The sequence below is a fragment of the Dermacentor andersoni genome, chromosome 9 (genome assembly GCF_023375885.2).
Source record: "Dermacentor andersoni chromosome 9, qqDerAnde1_hic_scaffold, whole genome shotgun sequence".
In the NCBI taxonomy this organism is placed as follows: Eukaryota; Metazoa; Arthropoda; class Arachnida; order Ixodida; family Ixodidae; genus Dermacentor; species Dermacentor andersoni.
Window position 1 is genome coordinate 110,031,326 of NC_092822.1, and position 23,004 is coordinate 110,054,329.

The 23,004-nt window shown below is 46.3% G+C and overlaps 1 protein-coding gene across 1 annotated transcript in view; it reads left to right on the top strand.

Moving 5' to 3' along the window:
- LOC126527934 (salivary peroxidase/catechol oxidase-like) overlaps positions 1 to 10,106 on the top strand; it is a 219,392-nt gene extending 209,286 nt beyond the window's left edge. Inside the window, exons 11-13 of the mRNA XM_055069370.2 lie at positions 1,580 to 1,694; positions 3,064 to 3,184; positions 9,946 to 10,106. Of these exons, the coding sequence (XP_054925345.2) occupies positions 1,580 to 1,694; positions 3,064 to 3,148 (200 nt within the window). The 3' untranslated portion in view covers positions 3,149 to 3,184; positions 9,946 to 10,106. The remainder of the gene's footprint in view (positions 1 to 1,579; positions 1,695 to 3,063; positions 3,185 to 9,945) is intronic.
- Positions 10,107 to 23,004: the final 12,898 nt, after the last annotated feature.

Sequence of the window (23,004 nt, forward strand, 5' to 3'; positions counted from 1 at the left end):
TGGGCCCATTTACAAGCAAATGGAGGGGGCCAAGGTAAAAGCTGCTTATTGACAGCTTGAGTGGTCCCTGGCCCCCTTTACATATTGGCAGACCGGTGGCAAAGAACACTTTCAGAAATGAAAAACAAATAACAGCGGGTTACATCAACTAAACGGAGTAGTTACATTTCTTTCGCTGTGAATACACGTGGTTTCACTGTACCATGGTGATTTAAATCGTAGTTTTCGCCAGACAGATGAGCTCCGATGGTGTCAAGGCATGGATGTCAATGCCGGCTTCTAGATAAGAATTTAGCAGACTCAAAAGGTGTTCGCGAGCATTTGATGGCCGTAAATTGTTCTCGAAAAAGGTATGAGCCATTTTTCATGGCTGCGCGTGTCATATGTGGGTTATTCTCTTTTAAGTTTGCTATATTTGTTATTGAGTTGCTTCTATATTTTACCTGGAAGTAGTAGATGCGTAGGAGAGTTTGTAGAAATGATGACTTTTTGTTATGTTGTACTTGATGAAAAGACCTTCAGTGTGTGAGTTGAACAGCACATTTGCGATAGCGCGTATTATTATTTTTTTTTTTGCATGAGTAGTATTTTAGAGAGGTTGGAAACTGATGTTGTGCCCCATACAAGATGACAATAATTTACATGCGAGGAAAACAGTGCATTATAAATGATCAATTTAGCTGACGTTGGTAAAAAGTACCGATTTCGATCTAATATACCTGTTATGCGGCCCAGTTTCTGGAGTATAAAATTCACGTGAGCGTCCCATTGCAATGTGTCGGTAAAGTATACAGTGGGCTTGTCCCACTACGTACGATTCCTGCATTAAGCAAGATGACATAGTGTCGGCACAATATATATCTAAAGCACAGGGAGCTCATAATAGAATGATTAATTATATTTCAATAATTCTTTTATTTACCTTATTTTGTATTTAGCCATTCAGTATTTGTCATTGGGGTGTGCTCGACTACTCGTTGCATGGTTGTTGGGCTGCTGAGCACGAGGCCGCGGTATCGAATTCCGGCCACGGCGGCCGCATTTCGATGGGGGCGAAATTCGAAAACACCCGTGTACTTAGATTTAGGTCCACGTTAAAGAACTCCAGGTGGTCGAAATTTCCGGAGTCCTCCACTACGGCGTGCCTCATAACCAGAAAGTGGTTTTGGCACGTCGAATCCCATAATTTAACTCGTTGCATGGAAGTGAACGAAATCGTACTGATCGCCATTAGTTGTAAGTTATTCTATTAAACGCTTTACTAAGGCTTCACTTCACATAGAATAACGTGAGCACTGAACGTGTCCTTGCGTTTTTTTTTCTTGTTTTTTTTTTGTAGTTCTGGCGGTTTGCGTCCCACCCCTTGGGTACCCTAATCTAAGTTTCCTTAGTGAGCCAGAACTTTGATTCAGGCCGACTTCTGCGCTTTCCTATTATAATAAATGTCCCCCCCCCCCCCTTCTTTAACGAGTGAAACGGGCAAGCGACTCGCTTTGCATTGGGACGAACGCTCTTCCTGGTGAGAAGCGCGAGAGACAGAGATGGTGTGACGCGGTCTGTTCTGCTCCTCGCGCTCCAGCGCAACTGCTGCAGGTGTCGCAGTTCAGCCTGGCCAAGCTGCTGTGCGCCAACGCGGACGAGCCGCACCGGATGGTGGTGCAGAGGCGCGCGCTGCTCAGGCCCGACGCCGCCTCGTAAGCGACACGTTCACCATTTCAAGCACTGTTCACTCGGCGAGTCTGTAGATAGTCTGGGCCGATCCTGCCTAGAGCGCTGCGATGATTGGTAGCTGGATGCGCGGACTTTTGGAGCGTCCCCTTTGCAGCGCTGTGAAGGCTGTTGTAATTAGGCTCATTGTTTTTTTTTTTTTTACTTTCCTCGTGCGTGTATTCTCGGCGTTGAATACGAGCGATTCCGTGCTGGCGAACCATTAAACCGGAAGCCATTTCGGTGCCCCACAGTAGTTGCGTACTTTTGATTCTGATGCGTTGTCTGACTTTACGCAATTACGTTGGCACGGCCCTCTTTTGGCATCTTTAAAACGTAAGTAATCGGGGACTGGTAACTACGTCCTCATCTACCTCTGAATGGACGCTGCAACATGCCAACGAAACATGATGAATGGTTCCAGCGCAATTTCCACAGGCTACTCATGAACAGTCCTCATCGGTAAACCTCTACTTCTCGGTCATCTTGATCTGGGATTCGAACAGGAATGTACTGTAGTTTGAATTATTGTAAAATTATACCCGTTTCATTTCATACTTTGCGGTTTCACAGTTAGTGATATGGCGATATAGTTCTTCATAGATTCCTTTCTTTCCGGAACATCAACTTACTGCTGATGATAATAACTACAACGATGACGCTAATCCGTCGCGGTTTGTCTGAGTGCATTCTGTGTTACTGTAACTCATGCCTGCCGCTTTTGTGACATTTGTGGCGCATTACCAGCATTTTCAAACTACCGTATTTACTCGTCTAAGGCCCGCACTTTTTTCGTGAATTCTTGACGGATACTGGCCGTACACGAGGCAGGCTTATGGCTACTCACTGGAGCCTACAACTGCGTTCAGACTGCCATGCAAATGAAGGCAATCAAAGGCGGCCGACTATGATCTCTTTTACAGTCGCCGACCAATTTCGCGCATATGAAGAGCTGTCACCTTGTAGCGGCTTCCGGGAATTAATTAACACATGAGTTTGCGCGTTACCCTTAGGGAAACTCTTTTGCCAAACTTTCGCAATTTAAAGTGGAAGTGCGGGCCTTACACGAGTAAATATATTATATATTATTGTTGACTTCGGGGTGCTTTTAACGCCGGCTCTTATTTCTTTGTTACGAGTCCTCGACCTGGACGCAAACGGCGCAGATTTGGTGTTAAGGGCATATATATAAGTGTATATAAGTTCTTCTCGCTCTCTCTCTTTAGCCATTTTTCATCATTATCACATAGAGAACTGACATTTCGGAGAGTATATCATGACAGCGAACCTGCTCCCTCTCCTCAGTTCTCCTCCTCGCTATGCCACGTAGGTGACCCGAAATGGTGATGCATGCAGGAACCCACTGACCCCTTGTGACCATCTACCGGACACGGATCTGAGGTACTGGACGAAGGCGTCCGCCATGGGGTGGGACCGCTAGTTCGGGCTCTGCGTCCATCGGCTGTCGCCCGCACCGGTAAGTGCTGTAAAGCTAAAGCACAGAGATACGATCGCGTAGCAGGTGGGCATTTCGGTTTGCACGACTTTTGATGCAATTCTGCAACGCTGCGCCCGATCACCGTCTCTGCCACCCGCTCTCGAGCCGGAATTATGGCTGAAAGTCATTAAGTTTTTGTTAGAGCGTCGGGAAGCTTTAGTATAGTTACACAGAGCGGCCGCTCCAATACCAGGCGGCGCCCGGTGATCTTTGATATTCCGAATTCTTTCGATTGCGCAAACAGTGACGTAAAGGACCATGTACAGAGTCAGTCATTAATCGTATTGCAGTACTTCTTCTTCGGCTAGCAGGAGACACCCATTAGAAGAGTTTCGCAAGTGAACGCGCATACTCGCATGAAGGCGCTCGTCTTGCCTAGACTTCGCCAGTGCACGTGTGTTAGTTTACGTGTCTCTGGTATTAATTAGTCAATAATCTGAAAAAAGTGAAAGAAAAAATATACGTACCGCGAACAGAAATGCAACCAGCGACCTCACGTTCATTTGGCCCCCAAGTTTGGTATCTGTTCGTGGAAAGTCCTCTCCACGACTAACATAAGCGTGCGCTGCTGGCCGCTATATTAACGCGACAGCGTAAAGGGCCCCATTTCGCACAAAATCGGCGTCCAGTCTCGGACATAGCTTCGGCAAAAAGGTGTTCGGACCATCCATACCCAGGCCCTACATGTGGCGCCAGGAAACTACTGAAAAAACCGAGTTTCTCAAGCTGAAATACGTAGAAAAACGCAAAGTATGACTTACACACTACCTATAGAACCTACAGATATGTTAGCGTCGGAGTGTAAATTTAAATATACGAGAAAACATAATACTGTTACGCGAAAACTCAAACAAACTCCTTTCCAGCGTTTCTACCATCCATAGACCAGCCCCGGCGTCCGCCATTTGCGCGCGCTGGTGCGCTACTATCTCGGAGGCCACGGAGCGGCACGCCCGTTTCCTTGAAACACCTCCAGATGGCGCTCGCCTCCGCCGCATCGCGGCCCACGCATGAGGATGCATTTATACCAGAAAGTCCGCCTTCGTGCATAGCATCCGCAGCGAGCGTTTCCTGGTAAACATTACGGTTGAATAAGCTGCAGTTGCCGAGAAGCGTGAAATACAGCCAGGATCTTTGAACACTATCGTGTGCTACTCTTAAAGGCTAAGCTTAGGCGTCCTCCAAATTTTTATACCATACTGGATCTATTTCCTGACATTGTAAGGAAGATAGCAATTTCGGAACAGATTTTTGGCCCTTTCGAGACGCGCGGTTTCGACGAGCTGTCAAGCGAGTCATTGAAATTACTGAAACCTTGGAATATTCTGTTCCACGTCATAATGTCTTCGGGAATCACGTTTCAGTGCGTAAAACTGCTTCCAAATTTCGACTTCAATTTTTTTTTCACATGCCTCAAACTTGAGACGTCATTCGGAACATGTTCTAGGCCACAAAATGATGTACCACTCACTTGAGCTATGGGGCAGGGCATGTTGAATCTATGTTCGTCTAAAGATTTTTAAAAAATGATGATGTAACAAGTTATTCGCTGAAAATGGAGCTTTTTCTATGAAAAATGTGGCTGTTTACACTCGCAGTCACCATTGGGCGCTAGTTGTCTATTTCTATGCAGATAGAATCAGAGGTCGACTCGGCGCAGTTTAAATAGATAGATATTCAGGCAGCATGAACAAAAGGCGTAGCCCACTTTACAGATGCACTGGTGCTCACAGGTGGTATGAACATGAAATAGTCAGCGCTTGAGATAAGCAAGAATCGTTTTAGAGTATCGACGAATAAAAACATAAAGCAGCGAATAAATTGATGGAGCTGCGCTCGTTGCAGGCGTGGGTAACGGTACAAGATAGGGGGCGCTATTACGTAACGCTATTCCAAACTTTTCTATTCAAATTCTGCAATCAGCCCTCGACAATGGGTGAAAAAATTTGTCATCACCCACTGCGCCTCTCTGTCACACGATATCACAAAAACTGCGAGAACACCCCATATGATACCATATGTGCACACTGATTATGCATGATTAGGCCTAACGAAAGAAAACTAATAATTTCTGATTCGACCCCTGTTTAGCCATTACCGAAAAAGGCGTCGTTCGACCAATTGCTATTGGTCAAACGTTTTTCGGCTACGCCGACTTTACCTGTCTGTCACGCGACTTCACAAAACAACGAAAACTCAACGCATCAAAGTGATGTGTACGCGTTAAAGACGCATTAGTAGGCCGAACAAAACTGAAAGTTTTTCTGAATAGCCGGAGACTGCCCCATTACAAAAGGAATATATAAGTAGGCACTGGCTACTCGGAGCTACCGGGGAGCATGGATTTATTTGTGTATAAAAATTTTTTTTTTTTTTTTGCTTGGCCGTAAAATGTTGTCGAGACCTTTGGGCACATATACAACATCGCTCTGCCAAGTCTACTTTGCTCAGGATCCGTTATAACGGCATTGTTAACCTTCCGTTGCACTCTGCCGCGATTTTCGACCAGGCACCGCAAGCTAAATAAGGGAAAGCGCACCACTCGCAGCCGCCGGCACCACCCTCCTGACCCGTCTATCTATTTTCACTGTGCTGGCTCGGCCCCATCGAAACTCTCTCCATTTGAGCATGCTCCTCGCCTATTCTCAGCCAATGAGATAAGAAAAACTGCCCAATGTAGGCAATGCTACTTGCTTTGAAAGCAAAAGAAAGTGACCTCCTATAAACGAGGAGCGCGTTTGATTGGGCTTTTCAAACAACGGTGGTTACGTAAATGTGACGTCAGGGGATCGGAATAAAACAGATTGGCATAGTTTTACGTTATAGGGCACAGGGATATTCTTTTTAAAGAAGAGAAAGAACATAGTTGAGATATAGGCAAACTTATAGACCATAGAAAACCATGATTAGCTCAAGCAGGCTATATATGGTGAGTATTTGTCGCGCTTCGGTTTCAAGTGAATGCAATTAGAAATCATCATCGTCATTATTCAACACTTGATTATGTTCGTTACCCTTAGTGAAACTTTCTTTGCCTAACTTCCCCACATTTCCCCGAATGTCCCCAAATTAGTATTGGTCCTGCGGGCTCCCTTTCTCCGTTCAAAACAATAGCAAACGCCTTAAATTTTTCTTCTTTTCTTCTTTTAAATTTTTCTTCTTTTCGAATGCGACCTTCTCCAATTGACGCCACTACTGGACACAGGAGCGATCGAATACCCGGTTGTTTAGGACATTGTAGTATTTCCTCCTACGTCAGTGCGTTTTATGCATGTTTTTTTTAAGCGAGTTTATTTTTCCTTAACTTTGCTGTAATCTAGACGTTTTGCTGGCCTTTTGCGGCTGTACTTGGTTTACGTCGTACTTGATTTTATTTCGTCTAATTTCTCTGACAATTGCTGTAATTGGCTTTTGTACTCGATATTTTTGTTGCTTTATTTATATTGCTGTATTTGTTTTGCTTTGTATACTTGTTGCATAATTTTTCTAACTTATAACTGTTACCCCTCCAAGGGCCCTTAGTAAGGCCTGAAGTATTTTATAAATAAATAAAATAAATAAATATTCCGCCGCTTGAGTGAGCACTCCAGCGAATAAATTGCACAGTGCATGTGTTCCTTCAGCTGTTCTCGCCAGCAGACTCGAAGCAGTGCGCAAGAGCGCAGCAACAAAAATAATGCAATATCTTGCAGACCTTGGTTTCTTCAGATGGGGAGCCGGATGCTTCCAGAAGAGCCACATAAGAAAACACTCAGTGGCGACGCGCTTGCTCGTTTATCGCACGATTGGAGCGGCACTTTGCGGCGTCTTCTAGTCTTGGGGAAGCACTTTATCAGTATTATACAACTTCGCTGTTCCTCCGCTTTCCGACTCGACGAGCGGACAATATGAAGCTTAACAGAGCAGCTAATTCAGGAAAGGTTTATTTCTCGGTATCCTCACTGCAAATTTTAACCTTCTGTGAGCGTAATTATGACGCGGGAAATAATTAAGAAGAAAGCATCGACGGTTATTGTCAATCCACGAGAATAGCCCAACTCTTCAGGAAAGCTGTCCGCTTCATTAAAAGGATGGTGCACAAGACGACCGTGTATTTCTTGCGGTGAGGACATTTAGGCATAGTGTCTGTTGTTTCATTGCATCATTCCGCGAACAACAGAGCCCTTCGGCAGCGCAACTGTAACGGTAGTATGTAGACGGGCAACATGTGCGTCTCGATAGAACTCTAATAGTTGCTACTCGGTAATGAACGCGGCCCGCCACTCAGTAGCGCCAGTGCACGCACCATTAGCGTCGGCGCTTTTTTATCAGCGGTGAAAGCCCTACCATCGACAGAGGAAACGGATGAAAGAGCTAAGAAAAGGCAATCGCTTAAAATGAGTTACGGCAGTTTCTCTTGAAAGGTTCGAGCAGAAAATTAACCGCAATAACAAGTTACAAGTTCTTTGTTGAAACGTTTCTATATCAAATGATACGCAGAGAGACTGTATAACGTGTGCAATCTTATTTTGCTTCCAGCAACACGCAAGAAATTGTTCACTTTCTCCCACGCCTGGGTTTGCTAGGTTTTCGGAACCTACGACTACGTGAAAGCATTTTTGACGAACCGGACGGCCGTTCTAACAATCGGGGGGATTGAGTCAGCCGAGTTGGAGTTGGGGAGCAGGGGCGCGCCGCAAGGCCCGGTCCTTCTGCCCTTCCTCTTCAACGTCGCCATGTTCGGTCCCCCTGAAATATTAGGAAACATAGAGGGCCTGCATTATAGTCTCTATGCGGACGACGTTACCCTCAGGATGGCAGGGGGAAGCGGCGGACACATACAAGAAGTCCTGCAGAGACGCATACACGCGGTGGAGGCGTACGTCAAGCCGAGAGGCTTGGGTTGTTCTCCGCAAAAATCAGAGCTCCTTCTCTATCAACCGACCCGGAGGGGATGCAAGTCGGCAACTATAACGCCGCCAATCCAACTCTACACCAGCGGGAGGCAGCTCATTCCGACAGTACCCAGCATCAGGGTTCTTAGCCTGCGAATACAGGCTAACTGGTACAACACCGAAACCATAAGGGCACTCGAAAAGAGCGTATATCAGACGACCCGTCTCATCTCGCGGACCGCCAAACGGCACCACGGAATGGAAGATGGCCACCTTATTAGCCTAGTTCAGGCATTCGTCCTGAGCCGCGTCTCTACGTCGCCCCGTTCCTGAATCTCAAGAGGGACGAAAAAAAGAAAATAGACGCCATGATCAGGAAGGCCTTCAAACAGGCACTATAGGCATACCCGTCACAGCCTCGAATGAACGGTTCGAAGCACTTGGGCTGTACAATATCCTAGGCGAGCTGATAGAAGCTCAGAGAATCGCTCAACTGGAAAGGCTATCCAAGAGCCGGACAGGGCGGCGCATTTTACAATCCCTGAACGTTAACCACGAAACCCGATCCCGAGCCAAATTGGACATCGCAGCGGACATTCCAGCGGAGATCAAGACAAACATCTACATTGCGCCACTACCTCAAAACATGCACCTGGTATATAACGCGGCACGGAGATGGGTAAGAGCACAGACAATGCAGAAAATATTCGAGAGGTCTGAGGACGTGGCCTACGTGGACGCCGCTGATTATGACGATCGCGACGCCATGGCTATAGCAATAGTAAGTCAACAGGGTGATTCAATCACGTCCGGCACGATCCTCACGACGTCGCAGGAAGTTGGGGAGGAGGCGGCCATTGCCCTGGCAATGACGGCATCCTCCAAATACAAGTTCTTTGTGAGCGACTCCAAGTAGGCCATCCTAAATTTTGCAAGAGGGCGTGGGTCGTCCGAAGCACTCAAACATCCTGTTCACCGGTTTTCGTGGCAACCGAGTCAGGGGGGTCCAAATCGTCTGGGCGCCGGCCCACTCCGTCCTCCCGGGGAACGAGAACGCGCACGACACGGCTCGAGGTCTAACCAACCGAGTCGACGCCGACCTTTCCACCGCTGACGCTCGCTCGCTTCGCCGGTCGGGGCGGGACAGGCTGGTGTCCTATCAGGACATCCTTGATCGTTATAAACACGTGGGGGCCAAGTATCCTGCAGCACACAGAACTTTAACTAAGTGGCAATCGGTGGCACGGCGTTTGCTTCGGACCAACAACTTCCCTAACCCTGTAGCCTACAGCCGCTGTTACCCAGGACTGTATGCAGCCAAATGTAAAATCTGCAAAGGCAGGGCAGACCTTCAGCACATGCTTTGGTTGTGCCCCCTCAAACGTAGTGACGTCCAACAGAATGATCACTCTTCTTTAGAAATCAGGTCTGTGGAGCAGTGGGAGACCGCGCTGCTCAGCTCCGATCCGGAAGTGCAAGTCCGACACGTCTGGATGGCTGAATATGCCGCCGGGGCCCAAGGGCTCCTGGCTGCCGCCTAAAGAGGGAAGAAGACAGAAGAGGATCTCCCACCTCTTCCCCTTCCCTTGACCCCATCCCGGCCAAACAATAAAGTTGTTCTCTCTCTCTCACTTTCTCCTATTGCAGATTTTTAAAATTATGATTATTACTAAATTTAGTAAATAGGAAGATGGCGGCACCAACACATGATGTCGGCTACTCGATCGTTCTCACGTGAGTATACAGCAATGTATGTCAAAAAAGGAGGAAATAAATATAGGAGAAACAGAACATAATATAACAATAACAAAAAAACATGAGCGCAATACAACTACAACGAAATAATAGAAACTTCTCTTATTGCAGGCACATCGCCTCTGCCTTCACCGCAGCCGTCGAGGCAAGTCGGGCGTCGGCGCTGGACACAAGGTGCAACCTCGAGCGACGCAGCCATTGGGCGCTGTGACAGCGCGCAAAGCAAGCTGTCGTCCCTCAATCTCGTCGGAAAGCCGGAGCAATCGAAAATAAAGCCGACAGCTTAGTCTTAGAAGAAACGCAGTCTTTGAAAAGCCTCGTTCACTCTTTTTTGCCCAACACAGGGTAGCCAAGTTGTGCTTACACGTGTTAACTTGCTTTTCTTCCCTCTGTTTTTCTTGCCTCTCACTTTCACGAGTCTCAGCAAAGTAGAATGTGTTCTTTCATTCTCGTTCTTTATTTTATGTCCCCGCCACTGTCTGTACGTCCGGCGTCACAAAACCATTCAGGCTCCTGCATTTGTTTGCGGGCCACAGAATTTTCATGAGTGGCCCCTCGTCGATGACTCATCGCGCCACTAGGTAAATTGTCTGATGGAGAAAGGCAGAATGGTCCCATTGATAAAAAGATCGCACATATTGCGCAGCGTGGAGTTAATGACTGCGCTGTGGAGCTCCAGTGTCATGCTCCCGTAGGCATGACCAACCAATACCAGCCAAAGCACCGAGAAAATGCTTATAGGAGTAATGCTCAAGTTATTCATCCATCCCACTGTGCACTTCTAATTGTCATCACCTCTGTGCCCTTGGAATCGGGCAAATTCCCCAACCGAGAGGCACGATTATATTTATAAGCAAACTTTGCCTAGACCAAGCGCCTATCACATTGATCTTTGTGATATGAATGACACACACATGTGCAGTCAGCACTGAAGTTTAGAGATCATGACATCAGCAAAAAAAAATCCAATTTCTTTTAGCACAACGGCGTAACGTGTAATTGTTTCAATGTATGTCTTTGGTCAAACCCATGTAGGCTGTACCATCTGATATCAGCCGGCGTGCCTAGGCTCGAAGTAAAAAAATTAAGTAAGAAATCGTGGCCTTCGAACTTTTGCTCGCGGCTCTACACTAAGAATTAACTAAGGTAGCTGGTAAAGTGTAAGACGACTGTATGACGCCGACACAGTGACGATGGAATGACGATCAAGGAATGATATCAATGGAGCGACAAAGGCGTATAACAACGATGGTGGGCCGACGACCGTGTAACAACAACCGGATGAAGAAACGGGAATGACGAACAAGACGGTATGACGACGGCGGCATTACAACGAAAGCATCACAGCGTCTATATGACGACGACGCAATGACGACGATGGCATCAAAACGACGGCATAATCATGTTTGAATGACGATAGCGTAATTGCATTTGAATAACGGACAAGGAATGACGTCAATGGATTGAAGAACTTAGTATGACGACGATGCCAAGCCTGTGGCATGCGGCGTGTTTGGCGTCCAAGCCTTGGGGTGGCGCCACCATCGAAACGACGACAGCGCACCGCCGGCGGCGGTAATCCAAACGCCAGCTAAGCCTTTATTATGCAAACTTTATTTGCAACGCATCAAACCAGCACGCACAGAAAAACGTTTCTATCTGACATTATAAACTTTTCCAAGCAAATTCTGCTTAAACGCTTAAAATTTTTATAACGTGACTTCTCGAATGGTTAACTGCAAGAAAGAAAGAGAGCAGGTATTCTGGACCAGAAGACGAACAGTTGCGACAGAATTCACCGTTGTGAAAGCTACGTGTTTCTGCTCAAACAGGAGGCACTCACTCAAATCGAGTTGCAGTTTATGAATATTGTGAACGAGGTGGCGTGACATCTTCACCTACAAAATTGGAGGAAATTTAGCAACATACCAGCGGGCGACGGCTTTATGTGGTCGGATGTATTTCTTCACTCAGCGGCGGACAGCTTGTGTTCACCAGAAATGTGTGGCGAGACTGTACGTAGTATCTTTTTGCACATAAATAACTATCCATGTTACGCACCAGTATATCTTCTGAAACGCTATTCACGTGCTTTTTTATTTCATGTAAACATCGATGATGTTCTAATAAAGCTGTTTATTGGCAGCAACTTAGTGTGATTAGCGTCGTGATTTCTCTCGGCCTATGCAGCAGTGCCTACCTTCAAAGGTAAATGTACAAGCTAATTCTGAGTCCTAAATAAGAATATATATTTAGTGGGATATACATGGCCAAAGCAAGCGGGCAGAGCAAAAGCGATAGCAGAAGCAGACGACGCCACTGTCGGTCGTCTGCTGTGCGGTATTCCTCACAAGCGTCATTGCGCTTTCGATACACATGTAACTTTCTAAGCAACCAGAAATTATTCAGACGTCGCCTTTCATTTTTAAATTTAGATTGTAAGGGAATAATATTCAAAATGTTATCTATTATTAGTAAGTAAACATTTTTCTGGTATCAGTGCAACTACCGTTAGAACCCAGGCGGCGCTAGCGTCGCCTGCGAAAATCGGCCCCATTGGCCTTATGGGAATGTCATGGGCTTGACGATGCCATGATAACAATACCCAAGTGATGAACACAATGAAACGACCGCATGATGACGGCGGCATGGCGAGAGTCGGATGTCGAAGTTACAGTGATGACGGTGGAACGACAGTGACCGCCTTCCGACGACAGTATGACAACGAATGCATGAAGGCGACTGTTTAATGATAATGCTGTAATATCGATGGCATGACAACGGAATGAGAACAATGGGATGACGATGAGTGTATGAAGACAATGGCGCGACGATGATTGCATCATAAAACCAGAATGACGACGATGGCGTGACGATGAGGGCATGGTAAGAGTCGGACGACGAAGCTAGAGTGACAATGATGGCACGAGCACGACGGCATTACGACAACGGTCTCACAGTGGAGGCATGATATCGACTGTCGGGCGATGGCAGCGTCACAAGCGCGGCATGATCACAATTGCATGACGACAGCACGATTACAGTAGAATCACGAACGACTGGCGTAGATGAAACGATGAAGGCGGTATGACGATGATGGTATGACGACAATGAGATGCCGTTACTGAAGTGATGACAATGATAAAACGATAGCGCGACGACGACGGCGTGACGACCACTGTGTGACGACGATAGCGTGATGACAAAGGCATGACGAGAGTGGGACGATAAAACTGCAATGACGACGGTGCAGGTGACCACGACGGCATCACGACCCCGAACATGTACCTAGTGGCCCAAGCTATTACACAACTTCGAAGCATTTCGAGAGTCAGATCACGAAGCTGCAGTAACGTCGACTGAACGACCACCACGGCGTCACTGCGTCGGTGTGACAACGAACGCATACGAACTCTACGATGACGCTGGCGCGACGACGACGGAATGACGAGTGTCGGATGACAAAGCTGACAACGACCACGACGGCATCACGACCACGAGCCCGTACATAGTGGCCCGAGCTATTAGACAATTTTGACCACTATGTTGGCGTAGAAGGTGTGACAACGACGGCATGACGAGAGTAAGGTCACGAAGCTGCAATGACGACAACGAAACAACGAAGGCATCATGACCAGGAGCACATACCTAGAAGCCCAAAAACGTAGACAACTTGGACCACTTGGCTGGCGTAAGAGGTTGAATAGATAGATAGATAGATAGATAGATAGATAGATAGATAGATAGATAGATAGATAGATAGATAGATAGATAGATAGATAGATAGATAGATAGATAGATAGATAGATAGATAGATAGATAGATAGATAGATAGAAAATACCATGCGTATATGCACCAGAAGTGAAAAAAGGCAAGGAAAACACGAGTGAGTGAGTGAGTGAGTGAGTGAGTGAGTGAGTGAGTGAGTGAGTGAGTGAGTGAGTGAGTGAGTGAGTGAGTGAGTGAGTGAGTGAGTGAGTGAGTGAGTGAGTGAGTGAGTGAGTGAGTTAGTGAGCAAACTTTCGTTGAGTCCAGTAAAACGCGATAAAGCGCGCACCCGGCTAATCCCACGATGGGACCGACAGGTCTAGCCTGCCGGCCCGATCGCGGGCGCGCTGGACGGCCAGCATTTGGTTTTCAAACACGGGACTTCGCAGGAGCGTATCCCACTCTTCCTTGGTGAACGTCGGGCAAAGACAAAGTAGCAGCCTCACCACAGGCTGCGCAAGAACAATTCAGGTAAATGTCAGGATATATGCTGTTAAGGGACGCCGGATTTGGGTACGAGTTAGTTTGCAGGAGTGTGAGCGTGACCACCTGCGGCCTGCTTAGCTTGGAATGAAGCTGCAGGAAAACCATTCTCTCTAAGCAAAATGATTTAGTAATTTCATTGTGCGTGATAGGAGCGTCTCTGTGCACCGCGGAAAGTCGCGCGATCCGAGGGTAGCGCGGTCGGTAAGGTCACGTGCCGCCTCATGGGCAGACGTGCTGAGGTTCCGAGGAATCCCTTCGATCGCCCGACGTGAGCAGGGATGCAAAGTATGGAGTGTGTGGAGCTGTTGCTGCGTTTGGCGCCTTTCAGAATTTGAACTACTCGCCTAACTACCCGGCCTTTCTGGAAAGTCCTGACGGCCACTTTCGAATCGCTATGCACTCTTTCTCTCCGACGGTCTTGCATGGCGAGTGCAATGGCGACTTACTTGGCCACCTCGGGGTCCATCGTCCGGACCGAGGCACAGTTGATGACTTGCCCAGCGTGTCCACGACGGAAACCGCAAATATATTGCCGTCTCGGTACGCCGTGGCGTCTAAGAAGCTTGCTTCTATCGTGTCCTTGTAGATTTGCTTTAGTATCGTCGACTCTCTTGCCTTGCAACGACCTGCGTTGTGCACGGGATGAACGTTGCGAGGCAACGGGGTGACGACGCGCTTTACCCCGACTTCTCAGGGTATTTCAGTGTCCTTAGCCAAGTTAAAATGAAACACTTCTAACAATCTCCGATTCTGACTTCCTATGCCACAGCGAAAAAAAAAAAAAACTCTTACACTGAATGTAACGCGCGTCTACCCGCACCGAGAAATTCTATCTTTTGCAAACGAGAAGAAAGGGGGTTAACCGAGGGGCCCGATTTTTATTATTCATATCATAAGAAGCGAACAAACACTGACAACAAGGACAACATACGGGAAATTACTTGTGCTTAATAAATGAAATAAAGAAACGATAAATTAATGAAAATAAAATGGATGAGAAAACAGCTTGTCGCAGCTGGGAACCGAACCTACAACCTTCGCATTTCGCGTGCGATGCTCTACCAATTGAGCTACCGCGGCGCCGTTTCCCCATCCACTTTCTTGGGTATTTATGTGTCCTAGTAGAACCCTGGGAGTGTTAGCCAGCGCCACCACTGACAGACGGCGGCGGACGGGGAACGTCCTTTCTGCCCCAGGCGTCACGAGAACGTAGAGCATCGCACGCGGAATGCGAAGGTTGTGGGTTCGGTTTCCACCTGCGGCAAGCTGTTTCTTCATCCACTTTAATTTCCATTAATTTATCGTGTCTTTATTTCATTTATTAAGCACAAGTCATTTCCCCTATGTTGTCCTTGGTGTCAGTGTTTGCTGGCTTCTTATGACACGACTAATAAAAATCGGGGCCCTCGGTTAACCCCCTTTCTTCTCGTTTATTACATAACGAGGGTCTCGAATCCGGCAACATTGATTCCTTCAGGTAGCATATGTGGCTTTATTGACCAGTTGCCTTCGCCCAAAAAGATCACGTTCTCGTGACGCCTGCGGCAAAGAAAGGACGTTCCCCGTCCACCGCCAAGGTCTGTGAGTGGTGGCGCTGGCTAACACTCCCAGGGTTCTACTAGGACACATAAATACCCAAGAAAGTGGATGGGGAAACGGCGCCGCGGTAGCTCAATTGGTAGAGCATCGCACGCGAAATGCGAAGGTTGTGGGGTCGGTTCCCACCTGCGGCAAGTTGTTTTTTCATCCACTTTAATTTCCATTAATTTATCGTGTCTTTATTTCATTTATTAAGCACAAGTCATTTCCCCTATGTTGTCCTTGGTGTCAGTGTTTGCTGGCTTCTTATGACACGACTAGTAAAAATCGGGGCCCTCGGTTAACCCCCTTTCTTCTCGTTTATTACATAACGAGGGTCTCGAATCCGGCAACATTGATTCCTTCAGGTAGCATATGTGGCTTTATTGACCAGTTGCCTTCGCCCAAAAAGATCACGTTCTCGTGACGCCTGCGGCAAAGAAAGGACGTTCCACGTCCACCGCCAAGGTCTGTGAGTGGTGGCCCTGGCTAACACTCCCAGGGTTCTACTAGGACACATAAATACCCACGAAAGTGGATGGGGAAACTGCGCCGCGGTAGCTCAATTGGTAGAGCATCGCACGCGAAATGCGAAGGTTGTGGGGTCGGTTCCCACCTGCGGCAAGTTGTTTTTTCATCCACTTTAATTTCCATTAATTTATCGTGTCTTTATTTCATTTATTAAGCACAAGTCATTTCCCCTATGTTGTCCTTGGTGTCAGTGTTTGCTGGCTTCTTATGATATCTGTTGCAATGTCACTTAAACTCATGAACGGGGTTTTAATGTGGACCGTGACGCATACAGAAATCAATGAGCAGTCACTTTTAAATCGAAACTTTCTTTGCGTCTTTCTCTGACTATCCCCCTACAGCTGCTACTACTGGCTGTGACTGCTGGCTGACTGCTTTCGTGCTGTATAGCTCACACACAGTACCACACTCATATCGCTATACCCTTACAGGAGATCATTTTTGGGATCTAATGTCGCCGTGGTCGTTCTATTGTCCTTTTTCTGTCATGTAGATTCCCCTGTCGTCAAGCCCATGGCTTGTTCCTTGAGTAGGTGGTCTACGGGCTGAACAATGCGCTGAGTTAGCTGCATCGGCCAGAATCTGCCTCACCTGCCGTGGTTGCTCAGTGGCTATGGTGTTGGGCTGCTGAACACGAGGTCGCGGGATCGAATCCCGGCCACGGCGGCCGCATTTCGATGGGGGCGAAATGCGAAAACACCCGTGTACTTAGATTTAGGTGCACGTTAAAGAACCCCAGGTGGTCGAAATTCCCGGAGTCCTCTACTACGGCGTGCCTCATAATCAGAAAGTGGTTTTGGCCCGTAAAACCCCATAAAAAAAAGAATCGCCGTCAAGTTTTATTTATGTCGTCGTTGACACAGCCGCTGTCATTCTAGTGTCATCACATATTTGTCGTCATGCCGTCGTATTCGAGCCATCGCCGTCGTCCTTGCACCGCCTTCACGCTATCGTGATAATTCTCTCATAGTCATGTCATCGGCTTACTTCTGCCGTCTTCACCACCTCGCTGTCACTGTATTGCTGTATAGTTGTCCTCATGCCGGCTTCTTCGAGTTGTCCTAGCCATGCTGCCATCGTCATTCCGTCGTCACCGGTCCATCGCCCTGCCATTGTCTTCTATGCGTCATTGTCACAGAGTCTCCATCATTTCATTTTGTTGTAGGAATTCTACTGTATGTGATACCCTCGTTATCACGCTGTCATCGTCAGGCAGTTGTCTTCATTGCAACATCGTCATACCATTTAAGATCCGCCATAGCGACATAGTGGCTTTCGTGTTGCGCTGCTAAGGCTGTGGCGCGGGTTCAAAGCCCGGCCGCGGCGGCATTCCAATGGGGGCGAAGAACAAAACACGTGTGTCGTGCATTGGGTGGTCGCTGAAGAACGCCAGGTGACGAAAATTAATCCGGAGTCCACTACCCAGCCACGGCGTGCCTAATAGTCATATTGTGGTTTGGAGACGTTAAACTCCAGAATTTCAAAATATATATGTATAAATGCCATTTTAATCATTTTAGCATCGTCATCCCGTGGCCTTCCCGTCGTCGTCATTCCAGCTTCGTCATCCTATCGTCACACAGTCGTCATACCATAGGCATCATTGCACCACCGTCATCCCGTTGAGGTCCTGTCGTCGTCATACCATCGGCATCACTCCAGCATCGGCATCAAGTTGTCACGTTGACGTGGTCATACCGTCAGCGTCATTCCAGCGTCGTCATCCCATGCTCGTAATGCCATCATCGTCACATCGTAGTCATGGTATGGGCATCGTTGTAACGTCGTCGTGCCGGCGTGGTCATTCTATCTTTGTTATTTTTTCGTCGTTATAAATCAGCATCATTGCAGCATCGATGCCATGTTGCTGTCACACGGTCGTCGTCACTCCGACGTTGTCATTACAGATCGTCATGTCGTCTTCATCATTTCGTCGCCATTATGCCATTGTCTTCATCGTAATGTTATCATGCCGCCATGCTAGTCCCATTTTTCCTATTTCTTCGTCGTCATACCATCGGCATAGTGTTGTTACGCCGTCGTCGTCAACATGTCGTCGTTTCGCTGTCCCCGTGACGTCGCCACCACTCCAGCGTCGTCATTCCATTATTATTATGCCATCGCCGTCGAATAGTCATTGGCGTTCCGTAGTTATCGTGTCAGTATCGTCAATGTATCGTTGCATTGCGGTCGTCGTCATGCCGGCGTGGTTGCTCCATTCTTATTATTTTGTCGTAGTGATTCCGGCGTCGTGATTCCACTGGCGCCGTGACATTGTCGTGATACACTCATCTTCATGCCGTCGTGGTTGTTCCATCGTAGTCGTGCGTGGCAAGAATATGGTGCGAGGTGGTTTCCAATAAAAACGTGCCCAAATGGGCCGCGTACCCTCTACTTCCAAAGTGTCCCTAAGCAGGAACAACGTTCTTTGAAAAAAAAAATGTGAAAGCTTCGCTTAAGACGATTCCCACCGCGCGCAGGTTCCGCAAATTTTTGTCTCTCTTATTATGCCTTTTCTTCTCTTATTTCTCTTTCACTTTCCACAATGCCTCGAATCCTTGGTTCCAACCCTTATGCCCTGGCATGACGACGACTTGACGCTGACGAGCTTGGCAAATAATTCAGTGGCCCAATCCACAAAGCTTCTCGTTCGCAAGTGATCTTTGAACTTAGCTTACATGTGCTCTTACGAAAAGTTCTAACTGCTCGTAATCTTCGCGTAAAATGCAACCTAAGATCATGGATGCCAAATCATCATTTAGAGATGCAGTGTCACTTTCAGTGAAGAAAGTTATTAAGGTCTTCACGTTGATCGCTGTGAAAATGCGTTATCCCATGGCCCAAGCTACTTTTCTGTGCTGAAAGGAAAGGTCATCAAGGGTCACCTTTGCTGTCAGCATAGAAAATACACCAAGAAAAGGGCATATTCCAAACTTCATTTAAATAGACCTAAATAAACAATGTAACATTACAAAATAAATAAATAATCGCACAAGTACATGCAAAGTGTTTATTTAAACATACAATGTCACTTTCAGTGAAGCAGCTTATGAAGGCTTTCAAAGTTGGTCGCTGTAAAAATGCACTATCCCATGGCAAGCAAATTTTCTTTGCTGGAAGGACGATCATTAAAGATGAGCACTGTTGCCTGGAAAGCGCTCCTTCGTTGTTTACACTTAGGAGAGCCCATTATAACGCGTTGAAACACACTATCTTTGGTCGCCTATAACTCTTTCAGTAAAATGAAAAGCCACCGTCCTATGAGCACTTCGCCGCAGGAGGAGCGGGCATGAACAGCGTTCGCCACATGTCGGCGACAAAAATAAAAAAATAGCAAGCCACGCAAGCAACTATGCCGAGAGTTTTATTCAACAAATACAAGCACGAAAAAAACTCGATTCCAGTTGCGAAACATCTGCGATAATAAACCGGTAGTGACCGGTAGCAAAATATTTTGAACTTGTTACAATGAAAAACATTGATCGTTGTAGCTGCTGGAGTACTTTCCCGCTTTCTTTTTCTTCTAAAGCTTGCGCGATGATCGAAAACTCCTGATTGGGGGAAATTTATGACCAATCGCGGAAAATTTACAGCATTGTGTGCCTACATGCCCGCGCCTACATCCGCTCAACATCGCTGACCATTTATGCTTAGAATAAAAACAAGGCATCACTTGTCAGCTTCGGCAATGTTTTCCTCTTAACCTTGCTTCGGTCCTATTTTTTTCCTGTTAATAAGCTGTCCCGTTATTTTTTTCCTTCCAAAGAAACCAATCGACTCAACCAAATATTCATCACGGCAGCTACGGCACCGAGTAATTAACCGAGCTGACTTGACGACCATCCGTAATGAATAATGCATCGCTCATACTTTTTGTTTGCCCCACGTTCCTCACAGCCTTCAAGAGGGGCCAGGAGTTGCGCAGTGTCTGGCAGCGATTTTTCCGTGTCGAAAGCGTTATAGCGACACTAGTCTACGCTGTAAATACGTAGGTGTACATACGTTGTAAATACGTCGGTGACAAGTACAGCATCTCGGGGCGTGTGAAAGGAGTATGACAAAGAGCGGTTGAGGATAAGTATTCTTGAGGTGTCGTAGCCATCTTTTTAATTACTGGCATAGGAGATTGTTTCTTTTTTAGCCCAGTAATTTATACGATTGCGCAATTTTTCTTTTTCTATAGTGAACCTCTCAATTTACTTGTTCTGGGAAAAGGAAGGGACATAAGCGAGAAAATCTCACATGTGACTCATTTTTGTGAAGAAAAAACAAGTTTCCAGACCATCCTCGAAGCTTTATTTGAAAAACCGGACGCAACAGGATACTGACCTCCTGGCTTTTCTTCTATTAGCTCAAGTTAACAAAGCTAGAATCGCTGTTGTTACTCTTGTGAAAAATCTTGCTGGACCTTTTTGTTGTTGTTTTGTTTTCCAACAAAAAGCTCATAACCCCTTGACGGGGGCTTAGAACCTTAACACTCAATCATGCGACTGATAATTATTTACATTTACATCGATATTTACGGCAGACCATGGCCAGTTTCTCGAGGAGCCGATCGAGTCTTTCTTGACCCCGATTGGTTCTTAGGACAACAGAGCTTGCGATCACGTGGGCCCAAGAGGAAGCATTATTGTGCAATGGGCTCCTTCCTATCTAAATAACTGGGAGCAATCGTATTTTTCTATATCCACTACTCCAAAATAAATTAGTCATTTTCTTTAACCAAACAGGTTAAAATTTACTGACTGTATTCGTTATATGTTTAATTTACGCCATCAATTTTCAAATAGAATTGTTCGAAGGATCAAGATTTAAAGAGCTGAAGCATCAAGCCCTGTATTTTAATAATAAAAGGTATCTGTATTCCTTAAGCTACACCTGTGGAGACATCTAAAGTGACAAAAATGTATTTATTACATACCGCTCTGAAGTATGTCATTAACGGCTATAGTACGACTTTTGCATAGCCCTCGTAAATATTGTAACATTATCACATAGAATATGAAATCATATGTCATATTTCTTCGCTCGATATACTGCACCATGTGTACTTTACACAAGCGCGATATCTGTTTTTGGTACAGAACTATGGATCTGCAAACTCCGAACTTCAGTTGCTAAAGCTTACCCATTTTCAGCAATCTTCTAGAAACATTGAGGCCCTAAATTGAAGTTCTGGACCCGTATTTACAAAAAAAGGAACCTATTACGCTAGAATTGTTCATAAGAGCAAAATTCCAGCCAATCCCAACGCTGGACATATATAATTAGCAATGATGGCCGACCAATTGCAAGGGATTTTTACGAACGGGGAGATACGAAAATTCGGCCCTTGTTTCCTACAGTCGGTAGAATTCACGGCAAAAAATTCACAAAGTTTTTTTTTTGTTCGTGTGTGCTCTTAGATATTTGCGGGCCTCCTTCGTTAACAATACTCGGTGATTATTTTTAAGTGTTCGAGAATTTTTAAAAATGGCCTGTGGCATATAGCATAATTGTTGTCCCTGAGCTGAAACTGAAAACTGAAAACAAGTGCCTCAAGAACGAGGGTTCTCCTCATTGAGGGGCACGAACATGTGTCTGTTGTGCCTATGATCCTATGGTCCTATTAGGCACGATCGGCGTAGAATAGAAACATTTGCGAAATTGGCGCGCACCAACAATCAGCACTTGCGACGGCAGTATAGTAGGCGTTCATGCCACTGTAGTGGGATGGAAACGGCACGCATCACCGGAGCTCGCCTTTGATAAAACGCGGCACTCGACCATCCCACCAACTAACCCACAGCCGTTGTCGAAAATATATGGGCCACTTTGCGTCTTTGACATATGTGTGACTCGACGTGGTGCCGCGGTATCCGTGGCATTTCTGACAGCCCATATGTCGGTATGGCGAGTGTGAGACTTCTTCTCATCTACCACGGAGTTGAACCTTTTGGCATATCGCAGGAACTCTATTAAACAGCCTGTAGTAGCATGGCGGTAAAGGTCAACGTAGTCTATAATCTTGACAAAGACTTCAGATACCAGATTTATTTATTTATTTATTTATTTATTTATTTATTTATTTATTTATATTGCAACATGTGCTTAGTTATCTTTCTCGGTGACCGCCTTTTAGCGGCTAACAAACGTTTGATGTTATCGCTCATCGCAAGACGCACGTTTCTGTATCGGAATTTTCTCGAATGTCATCGCTCGTTCTATCTGTTGCCTCCGTCCCCTATCGCAAAATTATGTATGCCCTGTACCATAATCCTCGGTTCGCTACCCTGTAAATCATACAGAAACAAATAGCGTTATGGTGCATGGCGTATATGATTTCTCGATACGGTTTTCATCGAGTCTTGTGCAATCCGATTGCCTACGCGACGAGAATAAGGGTGTACATTCAAGAACTCGCGCGGACACCAGCGATTACACTGGAAGGTTAAATGAGTTGTGTGTAAAGAGCCAACGCGTCTGAACCGCACTTCACATTTCAACGATCGACGAGTGTGCTCGCCGCTATATTCGACTGAAAGTTGTCGCTTCTGCTGCAGGGACAGGTTCGCCCTATAAAGAGTTACTTTTGTGACTTGCATTGTTCAACTGCGGTTGGTGCACCGTCACTACACCGTGACAATACGTATCTACATAAAAACAGCAAAGAACCCTCTTAAAGAGAAATGACCAATTCGTAACAAATCCGAAATGGAGATAAAGGATACTTCAACAATATTGAGGAAAAAAACCATTCAAGTAGGTCAATGTCTCTGCAGCAACTATGTAGCCTTGAATAACTTCATACTTCCTGCCGGATACCT